At 40.8% G+C, this 19,765-nt stretch overlaps 3 protein-coding genes across 3 annotated transcripts; 2 read left to right on the forward strand and 1 right to left on the reverse strand.

Annotated features, from left to right (window-relative positions):
* The first annotated feature begins 2,406 nt into the window (after positions 1-2,406).
* LOC115734996 (ABC transporter G family member 11-like) lies at positions 2,407-6,424 on the forward strand. Its single transcript, XM_030666040.2, has 10 exons — positions 2,407-3,006; positions 3,505-3,794; positions 3,914-4,085; positions 4,174-4,296; positions 4,441-4,569; positions 4,678-4,872; positions 5,013-5,099; positions 5,181-5,453; positions 5,779-5,886; positions 5,974-6,424. Exons 1-10 carry the CDS (start codon positions 2,407-2,409, stop codon positions 6,364-6,366), a joined length of 2,370 nt encoding a protein of 789 aa, XP_030521900.2. The 3' UTR covers positions 6,367-6,424.
* Positions 6,425-7,264: 840 nt separating this feature from the next.
* Positions 7,265-11,430, reverse strand: LOC115734657. Its single transcript, XM_030665531.2, has 6 exons — positions 11,247-11,430; positions 10,934-11,026; positions 9,788-10,016; positions 8,774-8,865; positions 8,013-8,120; positions 7,265-7,589 (listed from the first exon to the last, which is right to left on the reverse strand). Exons 1-6 carry the CDS (start codon positions 11,346-11,348, stop codon positions 7,428-7,430), a joined length of 786 nt encoding a protein of 261 aa, XP_030521391.2. The 5' UTR covers positions 11,349-11,430; the 3' UTR covers positions 7,265-7,427.
* A 2,574-nt stretch (positions 11,431-14,004) lies between these two features.
* On the forward strand, positions 14,005-17,586 carry LOC115734658. The gene is made up of 6 exons (XM_030665532.2): positions 14,005-14,261; positions 14,384-14,415; positions 15,007-15,195; positions 16,071-16,121; positions 16,943-17,007; positions 17,102-17,586. The coding sequence occupies exons 1-6, from the start codon at positions 14,182-14,184 to the stop codon at positions 17,195-17,197; spliced, it is 513 nt and encodes a 170-aa protein (XP_030521392.1). The 5' UTR covers positions 14,005-14,181; the 3' UTR covers positions 17,198-17,586.
* Positions 17,587-19,765: the final 2,179 nt, after the last annotated feature.

Consider the following 19,765-nt stretch of genomic DNA (forward strand, 5'->3'; position numbering starts at 1 on the left):
GTATATGGATGAGAATTTATTAGTAGGGCCACGACGTACACGTTTTGAACGTGAGGATAATTCCGAAAATCAAATTGCATTCGATGAAACCGGCCAAAAAAGTGTGGATAAACCGATCTAACACGGCCAAAAATATGATTTGCATTGATGAAACTTTGCCAGAAAGGAACCGCATTGTAAGTCCGGTCGATACACGATTACACGGCCGATCTAGCACCACAACAATTTGATCCAATCATACGAATCTTAGTAAAGGCACGCGAATATTAATTGATATCTCGAGATTTTTCTCTCTTGATGTGGCATTTGTACGTCGCAAACTTCTTCCATGCGAAACATTGCGTCCTCGTCAATATGGGCCATGTCAGCCGGTGAAAGGTCACTGTTTGGTGTGTAGGTCTTGCAGCCGCTGTTACCTTAAGTCTTAAGAGGCCTGTTAGGAATCAAATCTCGCCTGAGCCCTTCTAATTTCGAAAACTGCTCTCCACCCTCCTCAAATCAGGGTTTGGTGAGAGTCCGGTCTGTCCTCAAACCGTTCATTACCACAAAAGTGAATCCCTTTTGGGATGAGATCATGTCATTGAGTTTTTAATTTGTGCAATGTAGCCCCTCAATTTTGATTCAACGTGTAACGTTGTTCTTAAACTTTTAATTAATTCAATGTGATCTTTGAACTATTAATAAATCCTCAATGTAGTCCACAAATTAAATGAGTATGTTTAAAAGTTCACGGATAATATTGCATATTGTATCAAAGTTCGGGGACCAAATTAAACAAATCAAAAGTTTAGAGACGATATTGCATATTAGACCAAAGTTTGAGTACAATTTCAATCATTTTCCCATCTGGTTTTGATACCATTCATTAATCGCTTAGCTCGATCCATACGGGCCAACCTGTCGAAAAAGCGGACCGCAAAATGGTAATAATCGAGAAGAGCAATCTTGTTTATCGATCACTCGATAAGGTCTCTCCAATTCGACACGAGACTCAGTATGTTTATATGTATTGAGTTTTCAAGAAACTAATATGCAAAGTTACTCTCATTTTTCTTATATTAGTTTTTCTTTAAATGATGATTTTGGGACAGGTTGGCGCCTCTTTATTAGGACGGACGATCGTGTGCAAAATTGGGGTGCACGTTGCATGTTTTCCACGGAGGCCACGAGAGCGACAATCGATAAGTCACCACCACAGACATTCCCTGTAACATTCGAAGCGCCACGACGTGGCAACATCGTGGGCGGCCTGATCGGGATACGGGAGAATCTACGCCGTTGAAGTGTCCAAGGGGCATTGAATAGCTTACCGACGTTTCGCCATCCATCTCAACATCGACCACCAAACTGAAAACTATCTAACATTATTACGTGACGACGTATATGACGCAAGAGTCGCCCTCATGAACCCCGCCATCCATCTTACTTTGCCTTAATCGACGGTTAGATGTTTAAAGGCCACTAATCTAATCAACTCCTCAGCATGATCTCCCTCAAAATTAGATTGTGTTCCGAGGGGTACTTAAGCAATGCTCTCTTAAAGGCATTCATTATGACCGTGACAATGGGTTCAATCGGCTAATGACGAAACTGAGCTATAATAAGACATATCGATGTGCCATGCACTTTGCAATGGCAATACAGAACCGTCCGGTCCGCGATCGAGCAAGACGAAAGTCTCTTGCAAATACCACTCGCCAGCCTGCATCGAGGAGGAAGAGAGTAAGCACCGGCGGTCTGAACGGACTACGTGGACCGACGTTCTTGAATAAAGTTCGGCCCCCGAAATGGCGGCGTCTTGAATAAACGAAGGAAGGACCGTATTCAAGTCCGGAGAACTGTCTCTCGTACTGTTTACTATGTCGATCTCGTAAAATCCCCCCACCAAACAAATTTGAGGAGGCAAGTTAACTAGGGTTTTCAATTTCAGTTGCGCTCTATGATCATGATGCTTGGAAACGTTCGGCCCGTCTTCTTCAATCCCATAGCACCGAAAAGAGTGGCGAGAGCCTCTGATGTTTTCTGTCGCCTCTGTGACAAACCAGTTCTTCTAGGGTTGATTTTTTTTTTTTCCTTCTTGTGGTGAGTCGGTTGATTCCGCATTGAATGGCCCTACCCAACGCCCACCGGCATCCATCAATGTTGCATACAAAGCTTCCCCTGTCGACCGTCGTGATCAGTCTTCTTCTTCTTCCCCATCTTGTTCAGGTTCAAGAAAGAGGAGAAGTTGAAAGTTCAGGGGTTCCTGAGGTTTTAACCAGAAGAGAGAGGGAGAGAGAAGCTAGATGCTCTTCTCTTCCTGTGGTTGACAAGAACAGTCAAGAGCTTCTGGCCATTTTACGTGGCTGAAGAAGCTTCGATCATCTTCTTGGTCATGAACTCTTTTCAGTTGCAGGCTCTTTTTGCATGAAAGTTATATGTTGGAATAGCGTCACAGACTCGTCGTTTCTTTCTGCTTCTCTCTCTTCCCACTACATTCATTCATATCCCATTCTCTCCCCCCAACCCCCCCACACCCCCCCCCCCCCGTCGAAACTTTCTTGTCATAACTCTCTCTCTCTCTCTCTAACTTCGATGGAGATTGAAGCAAGTCGGCACGGAGCCGGCAACGGGAACGACAGCCACAGTCGCGACGACAGAGATGGTGCCGGTGTTGGCGATAGCAGTGCTAACGGAGGGTCCGTGATCGGGCTCAGCCCGCTAAGCCAAACGCTGTGGAGGGACAGGAGCCGCGACGTGGAGGGAGGCGGCGGCGACGTGTTGGCCCGGCTCGCGTGGCGGGACCTGACCGTGACGGTGACGCACCAGAACGGGGAGGCCCAGAACGTGCTCGACGGGCTCACGGGGCACGCCGACCCGGGGACCCTCACGGCGCTCATGGGGCCTTCCGGGTCCGGCAAGTCGACGCTGCTCGACGCCCTCGCGAGCCGGCTCGCCGCCAACGCCTTCCTCTCCGGCACCATCTGGCTCAATGGCCGCAAGGCCAAGCCCTCTTTCGGAAGTGCTGTGAGTAATCTTGTTACTCTCATCATCTACTCTCCTCTTTCGCCCTCTAATGGCGATGATTCTATGAAAATCAAGAACAACGATTAAGATTAATAAAGGTTATGGATCTTCCGAACGTGCAGGTTAATAATCTCCATTCTATATGGAACTCGGCTGTCTGAGGCTATGCGTAATTAAGCCAAAAAAATAGTAATTTGACGAGATGATCCATAAAAAACTAAAGTGGGGTCAGAAGAATTAAATATTGGTACGAGGTTCAGGTCTCAGTCCAGGCACAGTAGAGATAGTTTGGACAGTCTTCATCCGATTCCGATGTGATGTTTTGCGTGTGAAGTTATATTGCACAGTTGATCATTAAGGAAGGCCTTCTGTACAATTTCTTCTTTTATGTATATACTGCACTTCATAGTTAGTGAGCCTTCCGGTAAGTTGAGGATCCACATCTCTGTACGCGAGTTGTGAAGATTGACGGATTTGTGTTTTTGGCCTGATGGTCAGGCGTACGTGACGCAAGACGACACGCTGATCGGGACGCTGACGGTGAGGGAGACGATAATGTACTCGGCGAGGCTGCGCCTGCCGGACAAAATGCCGTGGGAGGATAAGCGGGCGCTGGTCGAGGGCACCATCGTCGAGATGGGCCTCCAGGAGTGCGCCGACACGGTGATCGGGAACTGGCACCTGCGCGGGATCAGTGGCGGCGAGAAGCGGCGCGTCGGCATCGCCCTCGAGATCCTCATGCGCCCCCGGTTGCTCTTCCTCGACGAACCCACCAGCGGCCTCGACAGGTGTTGATTTAGTAATAACTATAGGGAAACTCAATTGTAATGGTAGTAAACATGAAAATCAGCGTGAAGTATAGTAGATTGAACTTAAACGTACTCCCAGTAAGTCAATTTTATGGCAGTGCTTCAGCTTTCTTCGTGACCCAGACGCTCCGCAGCCTATCAAGAGACGGCAGGACTGTGATTGCCTCCGTGCACCAGCCGAGCAGTGAGGTCTTCGAGCTGTTCGATAGGCTGTGCCTGCTTTCCGGCGGCAAGAACGTTTACTTCGGTGATGCCTCAGAAGCGTACGAGGTGATCGGTCCTCGTCCTCAAGAAGCGAAATTGTTTTCATGCTTCGAAACTGCTCTCGAGCCTAACCTGAAGCTTGGTAATGTCGCAGTTCTTCGCTCAAGCTGGATTCCCATGCCCTAGTCTGAGGAGTCCATCTGATCATTTCCTCAGATGCATCAACTCTGACTTTGATAAAGTCAAAGCCACTCTCAAGGGGTCTATGAAACATCAGGCACACAGCTTTCTTTTCTTCAAATCTCTGAGTTACATGTATACATTATATTGTATGCACATCATAGAATCTCAGAATTGGTATTGCAATCGATTATTCGCGTCGTTCTAAACTGGTACAAGGTAATTCCAATGACTTGCGCAGATTTTGGCAAGCGATGATCCTTTGGATAGGACTGCAACAGCTGAAGCTACCCGAGTTCTCATCGATTTTTATCGGTCTTCCCAATACTACTATTCGACTAGACAAAGAGTCGAGGACATGTCCAGAGCTGTAAGTCGGCTTCCGTTCTTGTATATGCTATACGACTTCTTTTGCGTCGTGACCATTCCTCGTGGAGTCCTTCTGGTTTAAGAAATCCGCCATACCATGTTGTTGCAGAAAGGAACGGTACTCGATTCAGGAGGGAGTCAAGCTAGTTTCTTCATGCAAGCTTTCTCCTTGACCAAGCGTTCCTTCACTAACATGTCGAGGGACTTTGGGTATTACTGGCTGAGGCTCGCGATCTACGTTCTGGTCACCATCTGCATTGGCACGATCTATCTGAATGTAGGGACCGGCTATGGTTCGATCTTGGTATGTTCGAATTCGCATTCTCAGCTAATTCGCGACCGGGTGGACAATTAATCGGTTCTTTCCCCGCGTTTCACCCCCATCAAAGGAAGTGTCGCCAATGGCTAATGCGTTTTGACCATGTGATTTTATTCGTTATACAGGCAAGAGGTGCCTGCGCGTCTTTTGTCTTCGGCTTTGTCACGTTCATGTCAATTGGAGGATTTCCATGCTTTACAGAAGACATGAAGGTGATGTTCGCTATCTTACGCCTCGCAAACCATCAATTGGCTATGAGACTGAACTGTACACGACGGTCCGAACATCTTCAGGTTTTCCAAAGGGAGAGGATGAACGGCCACTACAGTGTCGCCGCATTCGTCTTCAGCAACACGTTCTCTGCAATGCCGTTCCTCATATTGATCACGTTCCTCTCGGGGACCATTTGTTACTTCATGGTTCGCCTGCACCCTGGATTCGAGCACTACCTGTTCTTCCTGCTCTCCCTTTACGCGAGCGTCACTGTTGTTGAGAGCTTGATGATGGTGGTCGCCAGCGTGGTCCCCAACTTCCTCATGGGCGTCGTCATAGGGGCTGGAATTCAGGTTCGTTCATTCATTACTGTTGATCTTATTTTTGACACAGATGAATGAGCCTGACCAAGAGCAAGCAATACAATGCATACATGAGTTTTGAATCGTTTCTCAGTTATTTGACTTAGGAAAAACTAGCCCTTCCTTTCCGAAATCTACACTAGTCTTCAAAGTAACTTGTTTCTGCATCGATTGGTCTTAAGAGTTAAATTTGCTTAAAATGGCATAAAATGCAGCCAAGTGATCTGAGTTGAACTCCTTCCCCAACCAATCATGTATTGCCTTTTCGATTTCAGTCCACCTGATACTTGTTTACATATAATCATCCTCATTTCAGGGCATCTTCATGCTAGTTTCCGGCTACTTCAGGCTCCCAAAGGACATTCCAAAGCCCGTGTGGCGGTATCCGATGTCCTATATCAGTTTCCACTTCTGGGCTCTTCAGGTAAAGGACTATGTCACCAATCTCATTACTCGAAATACAAAAAAAGGATTCTTAATATACTAAAAATCAGTCTGACAATTGTTCTAGGGGCAATACCAGAACGACCTGAAGGGCTTGCTGTTCGACAACCAGTCACCAGGCCTCCCGAAGATCCCTGGAGAGTATCTTCTGGTGAACGTGCTTCAGATCGACGTGAGCCGATCGAAATGGGTAGACCTCACGGTGCTCTTCAGCATGATCGTGATATACCGCGTCATCTTCTTCATCATAATCAAGATCAATGAGGATGTGACTCCTTGGGTCTGGGGTTACATTGCCAGGAGGAGGATGCAGCTGAAGAATGGGACTCAGAACACCACAGTCACTGCTAATGTCCTGACCCAGTCGCCTTCTCTGAGGGCCTATGTGAGGAACCATGAAAACAGAACTGGTAGGAATCAGCAGGACTGTAACGAAAGAAAGTTTGAAGGTGGAGTGTAGGAAGATTGTTGCTAGATAGGATTTGGTGTGGTCTTGTAATCAATCTTTAGCTTGGCGCAATCTATAGTTTGTATGTATGTATGACTTAATCGCGCTTGATTAATCGCGCTTGATTATGATCGGGGAACATGGATACCTGAAAACATGAATTGAAGTTCTTTTCTTCTCTTGGGCCAAAGTAGGTCAATGGTAATTCAATGTTCATCACAAGCAAGACATTTACTTGGGATGCGTTTGTTTCCCTGAAAATTCATGAATTCAATAACATTTTCAAAAAATGACCAGTTATATAGCTCAGGAAAATTAGTAAACGGGAAATGATTTCATCGTCGACAACAATTAATAATTAATTATTTTCTTGAATGATAAAAAAAAAAATTCATTCATTCATCCTTTTGTGATTATCTGAATTTTGGACATTAATAATTCTAGGTTTTTTTTCCCTTCGCCCTGCCCGTCTGAAATTGGCTTCTCCGACATGAGTAGGCTCCTAGAGCAACCATTATTACACAGGATTGCCCCTTTGATGAACAGTAATTTTCTTTGGTGAAATATTCAATAAATGAAACACAAAAGACGATCCACATTTTCAATCTTAAATTTCACGATCATTGAATCAGTCTCAGCAAATTCACCTACTATTCTACCCTCTCCTGTGGTCATAACAATATGATCAAATGACAGAGATCTTTTCTTAAAACGTCGGTGCATAACAACCGTAGAGTCAGATCTTGAAAGTTTGATACATATTTGGTTGAATTTACCTAACATGACATCTTTTGAAGGAAGTAACATCTAGCAGCAACTATGATAGTTGAAGAGACTGGTTAAAATTTAAGGATGATATGCCTCAAATTCTACTCCTGGGATATGATGATTGGAGTGGCAAGAAGAGATAATCCAGTTTAACCAATCTTAGCAAGGACATGACATTTCATGCCTGTACCTGAAAGTTTGCTGGAGCCAACACATATCAATGAAATAATTCTATAACATAAACAAATTCCAGACAAAAAAAAAATTTGTCCTCAAATTTGAATAATACTTTAGCAAGTAAGAAGCTATATGACAACCTCAAACGTTTGACAGCCAGAGCAGACTATATACAGAGCTGTGAGATCAGTAACTGTCTCGACACTAAAGCTGGGTTTTAATCTGCAACCTCGATCAAGATGTTCTGAATGAGCTTCTGCAAGCTGAAACCTCAGCAAATCCAAGTTAACCTGAAATACAATGATTTCGCTGTGTCATCAACTATTGAAGCATATTTAGGGTGTTAGTCAATTGGCAGTAGATGGTCAGATAAGTTAGGGTTTAAGGTATTAAGTGTGATAGTCTCTTCATGCTCTGTAGTAGAGCTCCAAAGTAATTGTGAATTGAGTTAACAGAGTAAAGATATCAGCAACTACCCTATCATTCAACCCTTTATGCAATTGTATAGTTGACATTAACAGGCACATAAATGATCTGTCATCGTGATTGAAGGAGCAGGTTTAAACATAACATCCAGATACCTGTCCATGGTTATCCACTAATCATACCTCAGTCAGCTAGTAAATTTTAACACCATCAGCCATTAGAGAATGATATGAGCTGCTTGCATTTTAACATATTCAACTACCAAGATCAGGGGAGGAGACCAGGACCTCACTGCCTTTGTTGAGCTTCAGTTTGCAGAGGGTGCAATAAATCAGACTATGGTTCTCTTGCAACTCTCCTTGCTTACAAATTGGGCACCAAATCCTCTTGCTTACCTAGCATCAGCAGTTTTTATGTAGGATTAGGAACACATATCTCCAAATTAAGGCAAAAGAACATAACAAAGAAGACTTAGAATACACCTAAGTCATAACTAGTGTAGACGTCTGCAAGTATCATGAATGAACTTTAAAGTTAATTCAATGATGATATTGCCACATCATAAGTTAAGTGCCATGCCACGATAACTAAAATGCAAAGATATGCACGACTCTTGGAATAGTTCTTTTTTAGAAGAAAAGTTGAGTTTTACATTAGTATTCTTAAAGAAGAAAAAGAGAGCTCAATCCCAAAATTTAAAATAAGAACGTCACAGTAATGATGTCATTAGATCCAATAGCCTTCCATTAGTTGGGAACGGATTTGATAAATACTAATAACTCTCGGATGGAGTATTAGAACCAAAAATCCATTAGATAATAAACTATTGGTTATAAGCCATCTTTGGCAATGAATCAGCAATTCGAAGTGCTTTACTTCCCACACAAACACATAATTGTATCTGCATTTAGTTTGCATAAAATTGATAACTTAATCAACTCAGGAATAGACTTTCTACAAGAAGCTTCTTTCCCCTTTTTGTGTAGGATATGTTTTGATAGATTGGTCAAATGAATCTCATCACAACCATCGAGCGCATTAATTATACCTCATCCTCATTCAACTGCATGTGTTCAAAAACTGCACAAGCCAAAAGCTCATCTTCTTCATCTTCCCAATTGTCAGCACAGCTTTCTCTCACTGCACGGTGAACGAAATACTTAAGTTCAGCAGTCAAATTGTAGAGTCAAGCACCCATATATTGTAGATAGTTATTCATTTAGTGCTCTGCCCATTCACTTTCACCATTTTGGCCTGCTCTGTCCCTTTGGCAGACAGGATTGAACCATTTTCTATAGATTATGATCTGAAGATTGGACTCCGACTGGTATTTCATAGATTATACAATGGCTTGATATGCAAATCCACTTGGGCAGGTCACTCTACGAGTGCAGGAACTAAATATCTCTTACTCAAAGGAATTGCTTTTGGTGAGTGGCGTGCCAGCGATGTTTCATTCGACTTATGAAAAGAACGCTCTCTTTTGAAGGCTAGAGATGCATCTAACACAAATGAAGCCAATTTGGGAATTCAAAATGTTTTTTTGTGTGACAATGAAATAGTCAAACACTAGATTAAATAATCTTAATCTGAAAATTGTAATTAAAAAAAAAAAAAAAAAAGAGAGAGACAAGGTTTCACTTTTTTTTAATATGTTTTATTTTCTTATTTTCCTCATCAGTACACTTATCTGTCATATCATAATAAATAATAACATTAAAAAAAATTCTTAAACAAGATGTTCAGTTCAGGCCAATATTAGACGGATTTAATCCTTTACCTCTAAACGAAAGATTCGAATTCTCGTGATTTGTATCCAAGGATCAATTGAAAATTCAAAAAATGGATTATTTCAGGGACTAGAACAACTTGACCTGAGAGGATAGTATCTTGCATGATAAAAGGAGGAAAGTAATGAGCAAAAGAGTCACCCTCATTAAATTGAGGAAGTGCATCTAAAAAGACAATAATTCTCTACCTCTTAGTTTGTCTTCTTCCCAAGTTATAATCTGAAGGATCAGACAGTGCTCCCAAGAAACTTTTTTTTGCTAAAAAGCATTACCTTTTCTGTTTCGCTCTGAATTGAGATCCTCGTAAAATATCCTTTGCATTTCCAACAATATCTCTTCGCAATCACCTTGATAAGCATTATGAAGCCCATCATATTCCCACAGGATATCATCTGGTTCATGGGCGCCATGCACGGTTTTCAGACTGTCAGTGACTGACGTACTTTTTATTTTCTTCAATTCATCAGAGACAATGTCCCTAAAAGCAGATTTTATGAATTCCTGCAAGATCAACCACTGGATAAACAACAATCTTTTCCCTTTGTCAAAGAGACAAGCACATTGTTTTCAATTGGATAGTGAGATTCCCATCGACTGAAAACTAGTTAGCTGCAACTAGCACAAGGGAAAGTAAGCAAGCTTTCTTGGGTTGCTATGGGAGGGAACTACTGCAATATGCATATCAGACCTTACTGGGAGTTCCTTCACTTTCAAAATAGGAACATCAACCCCTCAATCTTGGGCAAACAATCAGATGAAGGGAACATCCTTATTGGGACCAATAGCGTATGCATGATCCTTCCTTCACTGTTAGACACGGAAATTCTGACCCGGAAATATTTAACTCATCGGACATGATTACCAGAGTTGTGGTTGGCAAGGCAAGAACCTAGACTCTCCACTCCTCATATTTAGTAATACTCCAAACACTAGTCCATAAAGAAATGGGAAAACTGCTTCCATAATCTGCGGAAGTCCATATTCCATGCACCTAGTAAAAAGCTGTCACGATCAACGCATAAATTCCAGAAATCCGGTAATCCCCTAAGAGAAAATAACATAGTCTAAAATCCTTCACATAATCTACAAAACCATCTGGACTTATATTCGCTAATCATTTGAACCTGCAGTTGCCACCCTATAAAAGTCCATACAGGTTTCGCCCCATTTGATCGGTTCAACTTCATGACTTTTGAAAAACAGTACATTACAATGAGCTGCAAATCAAGCCAAAATGCATGGACAACCGCGAGCAACACAGTTCACTCAATAATGAGTCCATCAAATGCGTAAAAGATACCCAAAAGAAGTATAATTTGAGCGGACTACATCGTTGTAAAACACCTCAAATGACACGATGACTTTGAATTCATTCGAAACAGACTAAAAATAAAAAAAGGGTGGAAAAATCATTGGACCTTGCTAGTGCAGGGGTCGGAATCGGGCACTCTCATTTTCCATAGCAGCCGGCCTCGATCCTCCCGGACCCTCCGGTAGCAACCTTCCCTGAGCTACAGATTGACACGAACCACAACATTAACGACCATTTCTCCTCGACCCGTTACACCACACGGCATCAGAAGAAACGGAAGAGGGCGACACGTCGACAACGCAACAAGTTCCGACGCGATGAACACCCAAAAGCACAAATTCGTCGGACACTGCAGAGCAAGAAGAATCTTAACCTAATACGGGGCAAATATCGAAAACAAGCAGGCGAAGCGACCAGACCTTGTGCTTCCAAATGGAGTAATTGTTGAAGTTAGAGCGAGCTTTCAGAGACGTCCTCCTTGCAATCGCCGTTTCTGCGGAGGCCCGATCGAGATCCTCCATGCTCCGCACCGCTCCGCGCTCTTCCGTTCCAGTTCGAGTTGAGCTTCGACTCCGTCTAGGGAGAGAATTTTGGCGGTGATTTCGCCTGGCATTTACCATTCACATCGCCTCTGGATTATTTGTATTTTAACATCAAATCTATTTCTTAAATAAAATAAATGTTAGTTACTAATATTCGTTTTTCGTCAAAAAAGCCACCAATAAACTTTGTTTAAATCTTAAAAATTATTTCAAAAGAGGGTCTAACTGAAGGACATTTTTGACTTTTTAAATATTTTTCTTTTTATCTTTTCCTTTTCTCCTCCCCTCCCTCTTGTTCATCATCTTCACCACGTTAAAAAAAATGCCCTCGTGATGGTAGCTTTCACGTTGATCTTATCCTCACTTTAAATTCTCTCTCTCGCTCTCCATATTTGACAGCACAAAAGACTTTCGCCATGTTTGAACAGAGGAGCACTTCCCTATTTAGGCATTTACCATTTCCAAATCTTGTTGCTTAGTTTGAATGAAATTTTGTTTGGAGTCAAGAAACAAAAAGAGCATGCACTTGGAAAACACTCGTGTCGGCTTACTCATGCAACTTTCTCTATCTCTCTCGAGAAAATTATTATTTACGTATTTTAATTGTTGGTTTCATTGAGCAAAAGGCATGAAACAGGGAAAAAAATCAGATTTTTCCAAAAAAAAGTCTGCGGGTATTAGTGCGGGGAGAGATGGTGCAGTGCGAGGCTCCATCAGGCGAAAAGCGAACGCTTGCTTCGATGATGAAGAGGGAATGGAAGCCAAGCTCTTCTACCTCCTTCTCCTCCTCTCTCTTCTCTCTTGTTTGCGGTGGTTCCCTTTTGGTTCTAGTAGCCTCTCTCTTTGTTGGGTTTTGCTCGTCTCTTTGTTCCTCTTTATTTTGCTCTGTTTGGTTATATTTTCGGCCTTTCTCTTGATGGTTTTCTTTCGTGGGTTTGATTCTTTCGGTGGGGACGGGGAAGGCGGGCGCGAGGCTTCACATAAGTGAAAAGATGATGAATGAGGGGGAAAAATTTTAAAAAGAAAAATATTAAAAAAATAATAAAAACGTAAAAGTCAAAAATCGGTTAGGCCCTCTTTTAAATAATTTGAGCTTCCCTTAATTGAAACAAAGTTCACTTAGCCCTTATTTGAGAAAACGAGAGCACTTTTTTAAAATTAAGGTAAAAATAAAATTGTTAGTTACTAATATTCTTTACAAAGAGAAAGAGATTACAAATTTAATAATGGATAAAAGCAATCAACTCTTTGTGGAATAAATCATTTTTTTTTTAATTTCAAAAAGTAGTAGACAGTTTAATGATTATCATTCGTTTTCTTATTCGATCCAATATCTAATTATATGAATTCACAAAATTATCCACACGTTCATTTTCATGCAATATTACTTTATAATTTATATAACATCCTAGATCTATTTATATTTATTTCTAGGGATAATATCACGAAAAATCTCAATTTGGTACATCTGTTGATAAATTTACTTCGAACTAATTTTTGGATCAGAAGTTTGTGATAAATTTACCTTCCATTAGTTTCTTTTAAATTTTACCATCAAATTACTAAATTAGATGACATGTGGTAGTTGACTGGTTTATCGGTTTAGGATTAAACACATGTATACTAATTTGGATTTTTTCGTGGTATTAACTCAATTTTACGAAAACTAACCGAGGTAAATTTGTCATATATATACCAATTTAGAGTAAATTTCTCACAAATATTTCGGTTTAGGATTTTTCGTGATCAAAAAATTAATTTGGGATAAAGTTATCACAAGTATACCAGTTTAGGGTTTTTAGTGGTCAAAAAATTAGTTTTAAGTAAATTTATCACAGATATACTAATTTGAAAATTTTCATGATATTAACTATTATCTTTATCAATGCATCTACATATTTAAGTTAATATTGAATTTTTGTCTCTCCTTTTGTTTTTCCATTCAACCTCCGTCTAGATGTTACTTTGATTGGACCAAAAAAAAACAGAAAAAAGATGTTACTTTGATATTGCGATGCAATTATATTCCGACAAAAAATAGTAAAAAAAAAAACAATAAAAAGGTCAAAGAGAACAACTACCTACGACCTAGTAAAAACTAAAAAGTGTAGCTGCAAAAATTCTTTAATCAATAACCAACTCCATTTTTCTTTCATTTTCTTTTTTCTTCTAAAGTTTTGGATAAATTTTATGCTTTCCATCTTCAGAAGAATAGCAAAATGTTGATTCAATGACTAATTTTCTAGAAAAGGTCCCTATAGTAATGTAAAAAAAAAAAGAAAATAATAATGACGCTGCCTAAGAAATGGAAACTAATCTTCCTCGATTTATGTCAAAATATATTTATTTACTCACGGTGGTTTGAGTAAAATCAAGTTCCATCTTATTGTACTTCTCGTTATTTTTCGTATTGTCTTATTATGAATTTTAGACATTAGAGGAAAACATGAAAATAATAACTCATTTCCCAATTTTACTAAAACAGGAAAAAGCAAAACTCTTTTTTTTTTTTTTTGCCCTTTTTTTTTTTTGGTCCTTTTTCTTTCTCGATTTTTTTTCTAAAACAGGAAAAAGAAAAAACTCTTTGTTTTTTTGGGTCCTTTTCTTTTTTTGGTGCTTTCTGTTGGGAAAGGAAAAGAAAACGAAGAGACCGAGGAAGGATTTGACTTATCCGAGAGAAGCGACGCTCTCAACAGATCCTGTCAGTCTGATCGGAGCTTCGTCTTCTTCATCGGCTGCTTCTCTGTTGAAGAAGGGGCTCCGAGACAGTATCAGGCAAGTTCAGACGAAGCTCTGGGAGAGAGAGGGGAAGATGCCTGAGAACCCTTCTTCAGCTTCAGCAGCCGATCCGTCCCCCGCCGTCGTCAAGCGCTACGCTCCTCCGAATCAGAGGTTTTTTTCTTCTTTTTTTCCCCACGCCCCCATTTTCCGAATCCTCGAACTCCTCGCAGCTCGCATTCCACCTCGTAGCTTTGATCAGCTTTATTAACTGCCTCTATCGGTGGCACTCGCAGGAATCGCTCTCTCGGCAGGCGCAAATCGGGAGGTCTGAAATGTTTGTTTTTGAGTATCTCATCATCTGTTTCATCCCATTCGCGTGATGGGTTTTGCGTGGGATCTTTTATTTGACGAGTGGTTATTACGTGAATGAGATTCTAGCACTTATGGTTCTCGGGTCATTAAAATGCCTGTACCGAGACCAAAAAAATGGTTAAAGCAAGCTATTATGAGAATTGTTGTAATGATTAGTCGATTATTAGGGAGGCTGGGGACAAGTAATGGCCTTATTCTATCTTACTAGTAAGTTGAAAGGTGCTTCTCGTCTACCTAGACAACGGAAGACAAGAAGCAAGGTTGCACTTTGCCTCTCAGGCACACTCAATTTGAAAACCCACTGATCACCTTACTGCTACTCTAATTCTGTGGTTGGTGTAGCCATTGGGAGAGAGGTGGACTAGGTTCAGGAGTCGATCAATAGGTCTGCAATCTGCGAGAAGTTGTGAATAAATATCTCTTATGCACATGATAATATAGGTGGCTTGGGATGTTGCCAGCGTGCACTTCCTATTATTGTGTGTTCTGTACGTAAACAATCATACTGGGATGTGCTAAAATGTGCTTTCATTGGCTCTCATAGAGCAACTTGATCGACCAAACAATTTTGATGTAAGTGATGGAGAGAAGAATCCCACAGCTGCTTCAAGGAACACCGCCAATGATCAGAGGGATGCAGGGAGTAGCAACCTTCCGAAGGAAAACCCTCATTCGGGATTGATTGCCTTAGAAGGGTGCTCTACCAGCGAAGCTTCTCGGCTTCTAACTGATCGTATGGTGGTCTCATACAGTTTTTTGTTGTACTTTATAGATCATTGTTTTATCCCATGATTCTTTGAATTTAAATTGGTGTCCTCACGGACATGGTCATTCTTACCCATTGTTGCATGACAATGTTGCTCTTCTATGTGCGTGTAAAATGGGAATCTGTATGGATTTAATTTTCCTTTTCTGTTAGAGATATGGTGAAAATGGTCTGTCCTAAATATTGATCGTTAAAGAACCATTGTTGATGTGAAGACTTGTTTTCTTTTTGGGGTTACACAGTCAGCTTTTGAAATATGATGTCCAATGTTAAATTATTTCGAGTCTATAAAGGTTTCTTCTTCTGAAAATTCAAATTATATTCAATTTATAAATACTGTTAAGCAGATAATTTGACAATTTTAATTTGGAGAACTCAAAGTTCTTGTATGTCTATGAGGATTTGGACAGTATTTTCTTCTGTGCATGTGTGAAGTGTGGACTTTTCATGTTAGACTCTGGTCAATGTAGCACGTGAAAGCTGTAAAACTTATAATCCACTGGAATGTCAGCGTTAGTACATTGAATAGGTCAGAAGAAATCATGGTTCTGTACATTATATGTAAAATGAAGTTACCGCATTATTTAGAGAGATCCACTAGGTTGCACTGCAAGTTGCACGGATTTGAGTTCAGTAGATGTGCAGTCTTTTGTCGAGGTCTTCTCCTCATTCTCCATGGTAATGCATTTGAGTTCTAGAAGAAGACAAAGTTATGCACGTGAGTACTGTTCATATCTAGCATATTTAGTTGGCATTTAATAGGCAAAATTTGCACGTCTAGGATAAGTTTTTGCTTCTATGTTGTAAGTCATCCCTTCCTAACCTGTTAATCTTGATCTCAGGCTGGGAAGCTACAATTCACAGCTGCAATGATTCATCTATAGATTCATCTGGTACGTAAAATAGTTCTTTACTTTTCCCTCAAGCATTTCATACGAGTGTTGATGGATGGAAGACACCACCATCTTCATCAAAAGTGCATGTTTTTAACTGTAAAATTGTGTGGGGACAACTTGTATATCAAAAAAGAAATTAAGCAATGCAGGCTATATTACAGTTCCATTGAACAGATTCAGTCTACTTTGTTATCGAGTGTGACTGTGGCTTGAAATGAAAAGAATCTTGCTGCAAGAAATATGCCTAGCCTTTAATCATCAGTTCTTTCATGAACTGATGATTTGCATTTTTGATTGCCTATGGAAGAGTAACGGCGACATTTTGCTTCCTGTTGGCTGCTACATTAATGAGATCTTTTATGATTTGTTTTCTGCATACCTAAGTTGTGCTACCTTTTGAGCATTTGTTGCCAAAGAGAGATTCAAATGAAGGGGTAATATGAATGGAGATCCTTCATATCCGTCCTGTTATATCGCTGGTCAATGTAACTTTTGCATGGTGAGTGTAGAGAGGGACTTTGAAGGACTTACTCGGGATGTCAAGTTGCAGCCCTGTATTTAGGATCTTATGCTTTACTTCTTTAATACAGTATCCTGAACTAACAGCCATAAGTTTCTAGTGATATTTTGTTAGACCTTCCATGTTTCTCTTCCTTACATGCGTAAGATGCATCATTGTTTGCCTGCCGAGAATTACACTGCGGTTCTTTTTGAATGTGTAGTCAAACAGCAGCATTGCAGCTCTGTTAAGATGTCCTGTTTATAAGGTTATTATCCTTGACTACCCTGAATTTTCCTTTTGTGTTCTGTTGTTCCAGAAAGACCTGTTATGTGCTCTGGAAGCAACGCGTCTGCATGGGGACACATCAAACTTCCTCATCAGGTTTCCAAATCTGAAGTCCCTTCCCTACATTGAAAAGCAACAAGAAAAGAACCTCTCTCTCTCTCTAATCATGCTTCTTGTTTTATTTGTCCAGTTAATAGCTCCATCAGGTGTTGGATCTCCCGGCTCCCAGATGGACTTCTTGGGTGAACTTCGCCAGGCAATGCGCAATGCAAATGCAGGTCTCTAGGTGTAGCAATTTCACATCCATACTCAAGATGAAATTGGTTTTGGATCTGGACATATTACAGCTTTCACTTCCAAGACATTGGCAAGTTGTGGCAAATGCCATGCACGTCAGTTGGCTAACCTCCATTTGTGGAGCTAAATTAGGATGCGTCGCTCGAATACATGAACATATAAATATGCTTTCCACTACTGTCTTCCCTGATGGCATTAGTGCTAACCGTTTTGAGTAGCTCATTATGACTTCCTCATGCCCATACCAATGCCTCTGTGCAAGTGGTGTGCATGCGTGCGCATGGAGTAGGTATCTGTTGTTGTTGTGTGTGTGCAATCATTTTGAATTGAGTTTCTTTAACACAGTGATTGAAAACTGTTTTAAGTTTTTTCTTGTCCAATATAAGAGATGGTTTTCACTGGTCCTCCTCCATCTATTTCTCTCTGAATCTGTTGCAGTTGATTTACAGACACTGAATGTCCATCTTCTTGCAGCCTTGCTGTGAGCTTGAACTGTCAAAATGGGTTTATGACCCATCTTTTACTCATATTTAATTGGCAGAGTTTTTAAATGGGTCAGTAAAGTTTGAAAGAGGGGCTACATATGTGGGTTTTATGGGTCTTAATGGATTTGACTTTACTCAAACCCAACCCACGGCCTACTCTTTCAGCTCTCTTAGCCCTCTTTCCCTCTCTTGCCTTCACTTGATGCCTCAAAACACAGTGCTCAGCAGCTTTTAATGGATCTTGGAAGCTGGTTTGACTTTGCTGTGGCCACATCCTAGCCGGATGTCCTATTTCGGCCACCGGAATCCACTTCTCCCTCGCTCTCTCCATGGTGGCGACCTTTACTCCTTTCAATTTATTTTGATCTTGCCTCCACCCCTTCCCCTCAAAGCTGTCATCTCTTTTTCCTGTGACTGAAGGTCTCTATCTCCCTCTCCCTCTACATGATTTGCGTGGTTTGTGGCTCAGTATGCGTATACGTGGGAATTGCAGTTTTTTGTTAGTTGATCTTTTAAGTACTCTTCGTCAATTTTACTTAATTTACTTAGCGTCACCTGTCTAAGTTCCTTTCTGTGGCCTTGTCATCTCTGATTTACAATATAGCCATTTGTGTTGGCTCTATCTAACTGCATTGGCTGTGGCTGTCATTTGTGCTTTTTATTTTCTTTTGCCCCTCTGGAAGGATTTTGTGTTAAGGTCAAAATCTGGTTTGATAAATTGATTGCTTAGAATTTGGGGCTTCTGGGCATTGTACAGTTGTATTCCAGTCTTTTCTGTCGAGTAAACAGAAATGACTTCAGGGTCTTTGAGGTTCTAATTGGGAAATGAAACTAATTGGTGTTTGTGTTAGTCTTGCTTGAATTGGAGCTGCTAAGAGTTTGTCCAAGGCATAATGCTGACTCTGATGTGGTAATTACCTGAGACGTGGTGAAAACATGTCTGAGCTTGTTGTTTGGGGACAATTCGAACTTCTCATCCTCAATCTCTCTGTACTGACCCCAAGGACTCGCTCCCCTTGTGGATGAGGGAATTGAACTGTTCAGACCCATCTTTTATCTATCTTTTACTTGCCCTTGTTGGTATCTTATCCTCGTTCGTCTGTTTTTTTTTTTCCTAATACGCCTTTGATACATGAATAGCTGAATAGGGCCCTTCTTTTATTTGGAGTTATTAGCATCCCAGCGGCCGTGTGGGCCTGTGTGCAATAACTCGAGCTTTTTTGATTTGGAGTAAGTTTTATGCAAGTAACATACACATAAAAGCTTAAGGTGAATTAAATAGTTGATTACGGGGTTTTCGTAGGTTGGATTAAATATCGGACGTGTTTTAGTAGCAAGGGTCGCTTTGTATTGCAATTCATGTCGGACATTGTTCGATCCCGACTTGATCCAAACTTGACTCGATCTATCTATTTGACGGCTCTACATGTTTAGACCTTATAGGATCATGGTTTTTTCATGGACATAACTTGCTTGAGTTCCATTAAGAACTTCTTATTTCAATGACAAGTTGAAAGCGGAAAAATGCTACCATTTCGAGCTGCTTTGGATTGCACGAGCTAAACTCGATTCAACCATGCAAAAGGAGGGACATGGGTATCAGATCAAACCCGCGGCACCAATCTGATCCTCTAGACTACTGACCGTAACTAATTTGGTGTGGAGCTATCTATCTTGATTTTTAATTTGTGCTTGCTCTGGCAATGACCTTGAGATTAATGTGGGATTTTGTCAGCTTGATATTTATGTCTCTCAACTTGAAATATACACATTTTCAATTGAACATATTTTCAATTGAGATTAATTTTGTTGATTTTTACCGGAGATTGGGAATAGATGGACTTTCTATAGGACATATTTTCACCGACGGGATTTATCACCATTTTAGTTACTTTATCGGCTCGGCTTGTTACTCGAGATTCCCGATTATTCCATTTCTTGATGTTAGCAATGTTATGCAGTCAAATATAATCATTTTCTTCTTGAGACCTTTTACTTTTTTCAATCATGTGAGAGTTAGAATTAATTCCTGTTTATGTACTTCTATCAATGTGAGGGGAAAAGAAAGGTCT

The sequence above is a fragment of the Rhodamnia argentea genome, chromosome 7 (assembly GCF_020921035.1).
Source record: "Rhodamnia argentea isolate NSW1041297 chromosome 7, ASM2092103v1, whole genome shotgun sequence".
Taxonomy (NCBI): Eukaryota; Viridiplantae; Streptophyta; class Magnoliopsida; order Myrtales; family Myrtaceae; genus Rhodamnia; species Rhodamnia argentea.

Coding starts and splice junctions, on each gene's coding strand:
- LOC115734996 (XM_030666040.2), top strand. CDS start 2,407: ATGAAAGTTATATGTTGGAATAGCGTCACAGACTCGTCGTTTCTTTCT. Junction 4,297..4,440: donor AGGGGTCTATGAAACATCAG/GCACACAGCTTT, acceptor TGACTTGCGCAG/ATTTTGGCAAGCGATGATCC. Junction 4,570..4,677: donor TCGAGGACATGTCCAGAGCT/GTAAGTCGGCTT, acceptor ATGTTGTTGCAG/AAAGGAACGGTACTCGATTC.
- LOC115734658 (XM_030665532.2), top strand. CDS start 14,182: ATGCCTGAGAACCCTTCTTCAGCTTCAGCAGCCGATCCGTCCCCCGCC. Junction 14,416..15,006: donor CGGCAGGCGCAAATCGGGAG/GTCTGAAATGTT, acceptor TGGCTCTCATAG/AGCAACTTGATCGACCAAAC. Junction 16,122..16,942: donor TTCATCTATAGATTCATCTG/GTACGTAAAATA, acceptor CTGTTGTTCCAG/AAAGACCTGTTATGTGCTCT.
- LOC115734657 (XM_030665531.2), bottom strand. CDS start 11,348: ATGGAGGATCTCGATCGGGCCTCCGCAGAAACGGCGATTGCAAGGAGG. Junction 8,121..8,773: donor TGCAGTTGAATGAGGATGAG/GTATAATTAATG, acceptor TGCTGATGCTAG/GTAAGCAAGAGGATTTGGTG. Junction 7,590..8,012: donor AGCTCAACAAAGGCAGTGAG/GTCCTGGTCTCC, acceptor ATTGTATTTCAG/GTTAACTTGGATTTGCTGAG.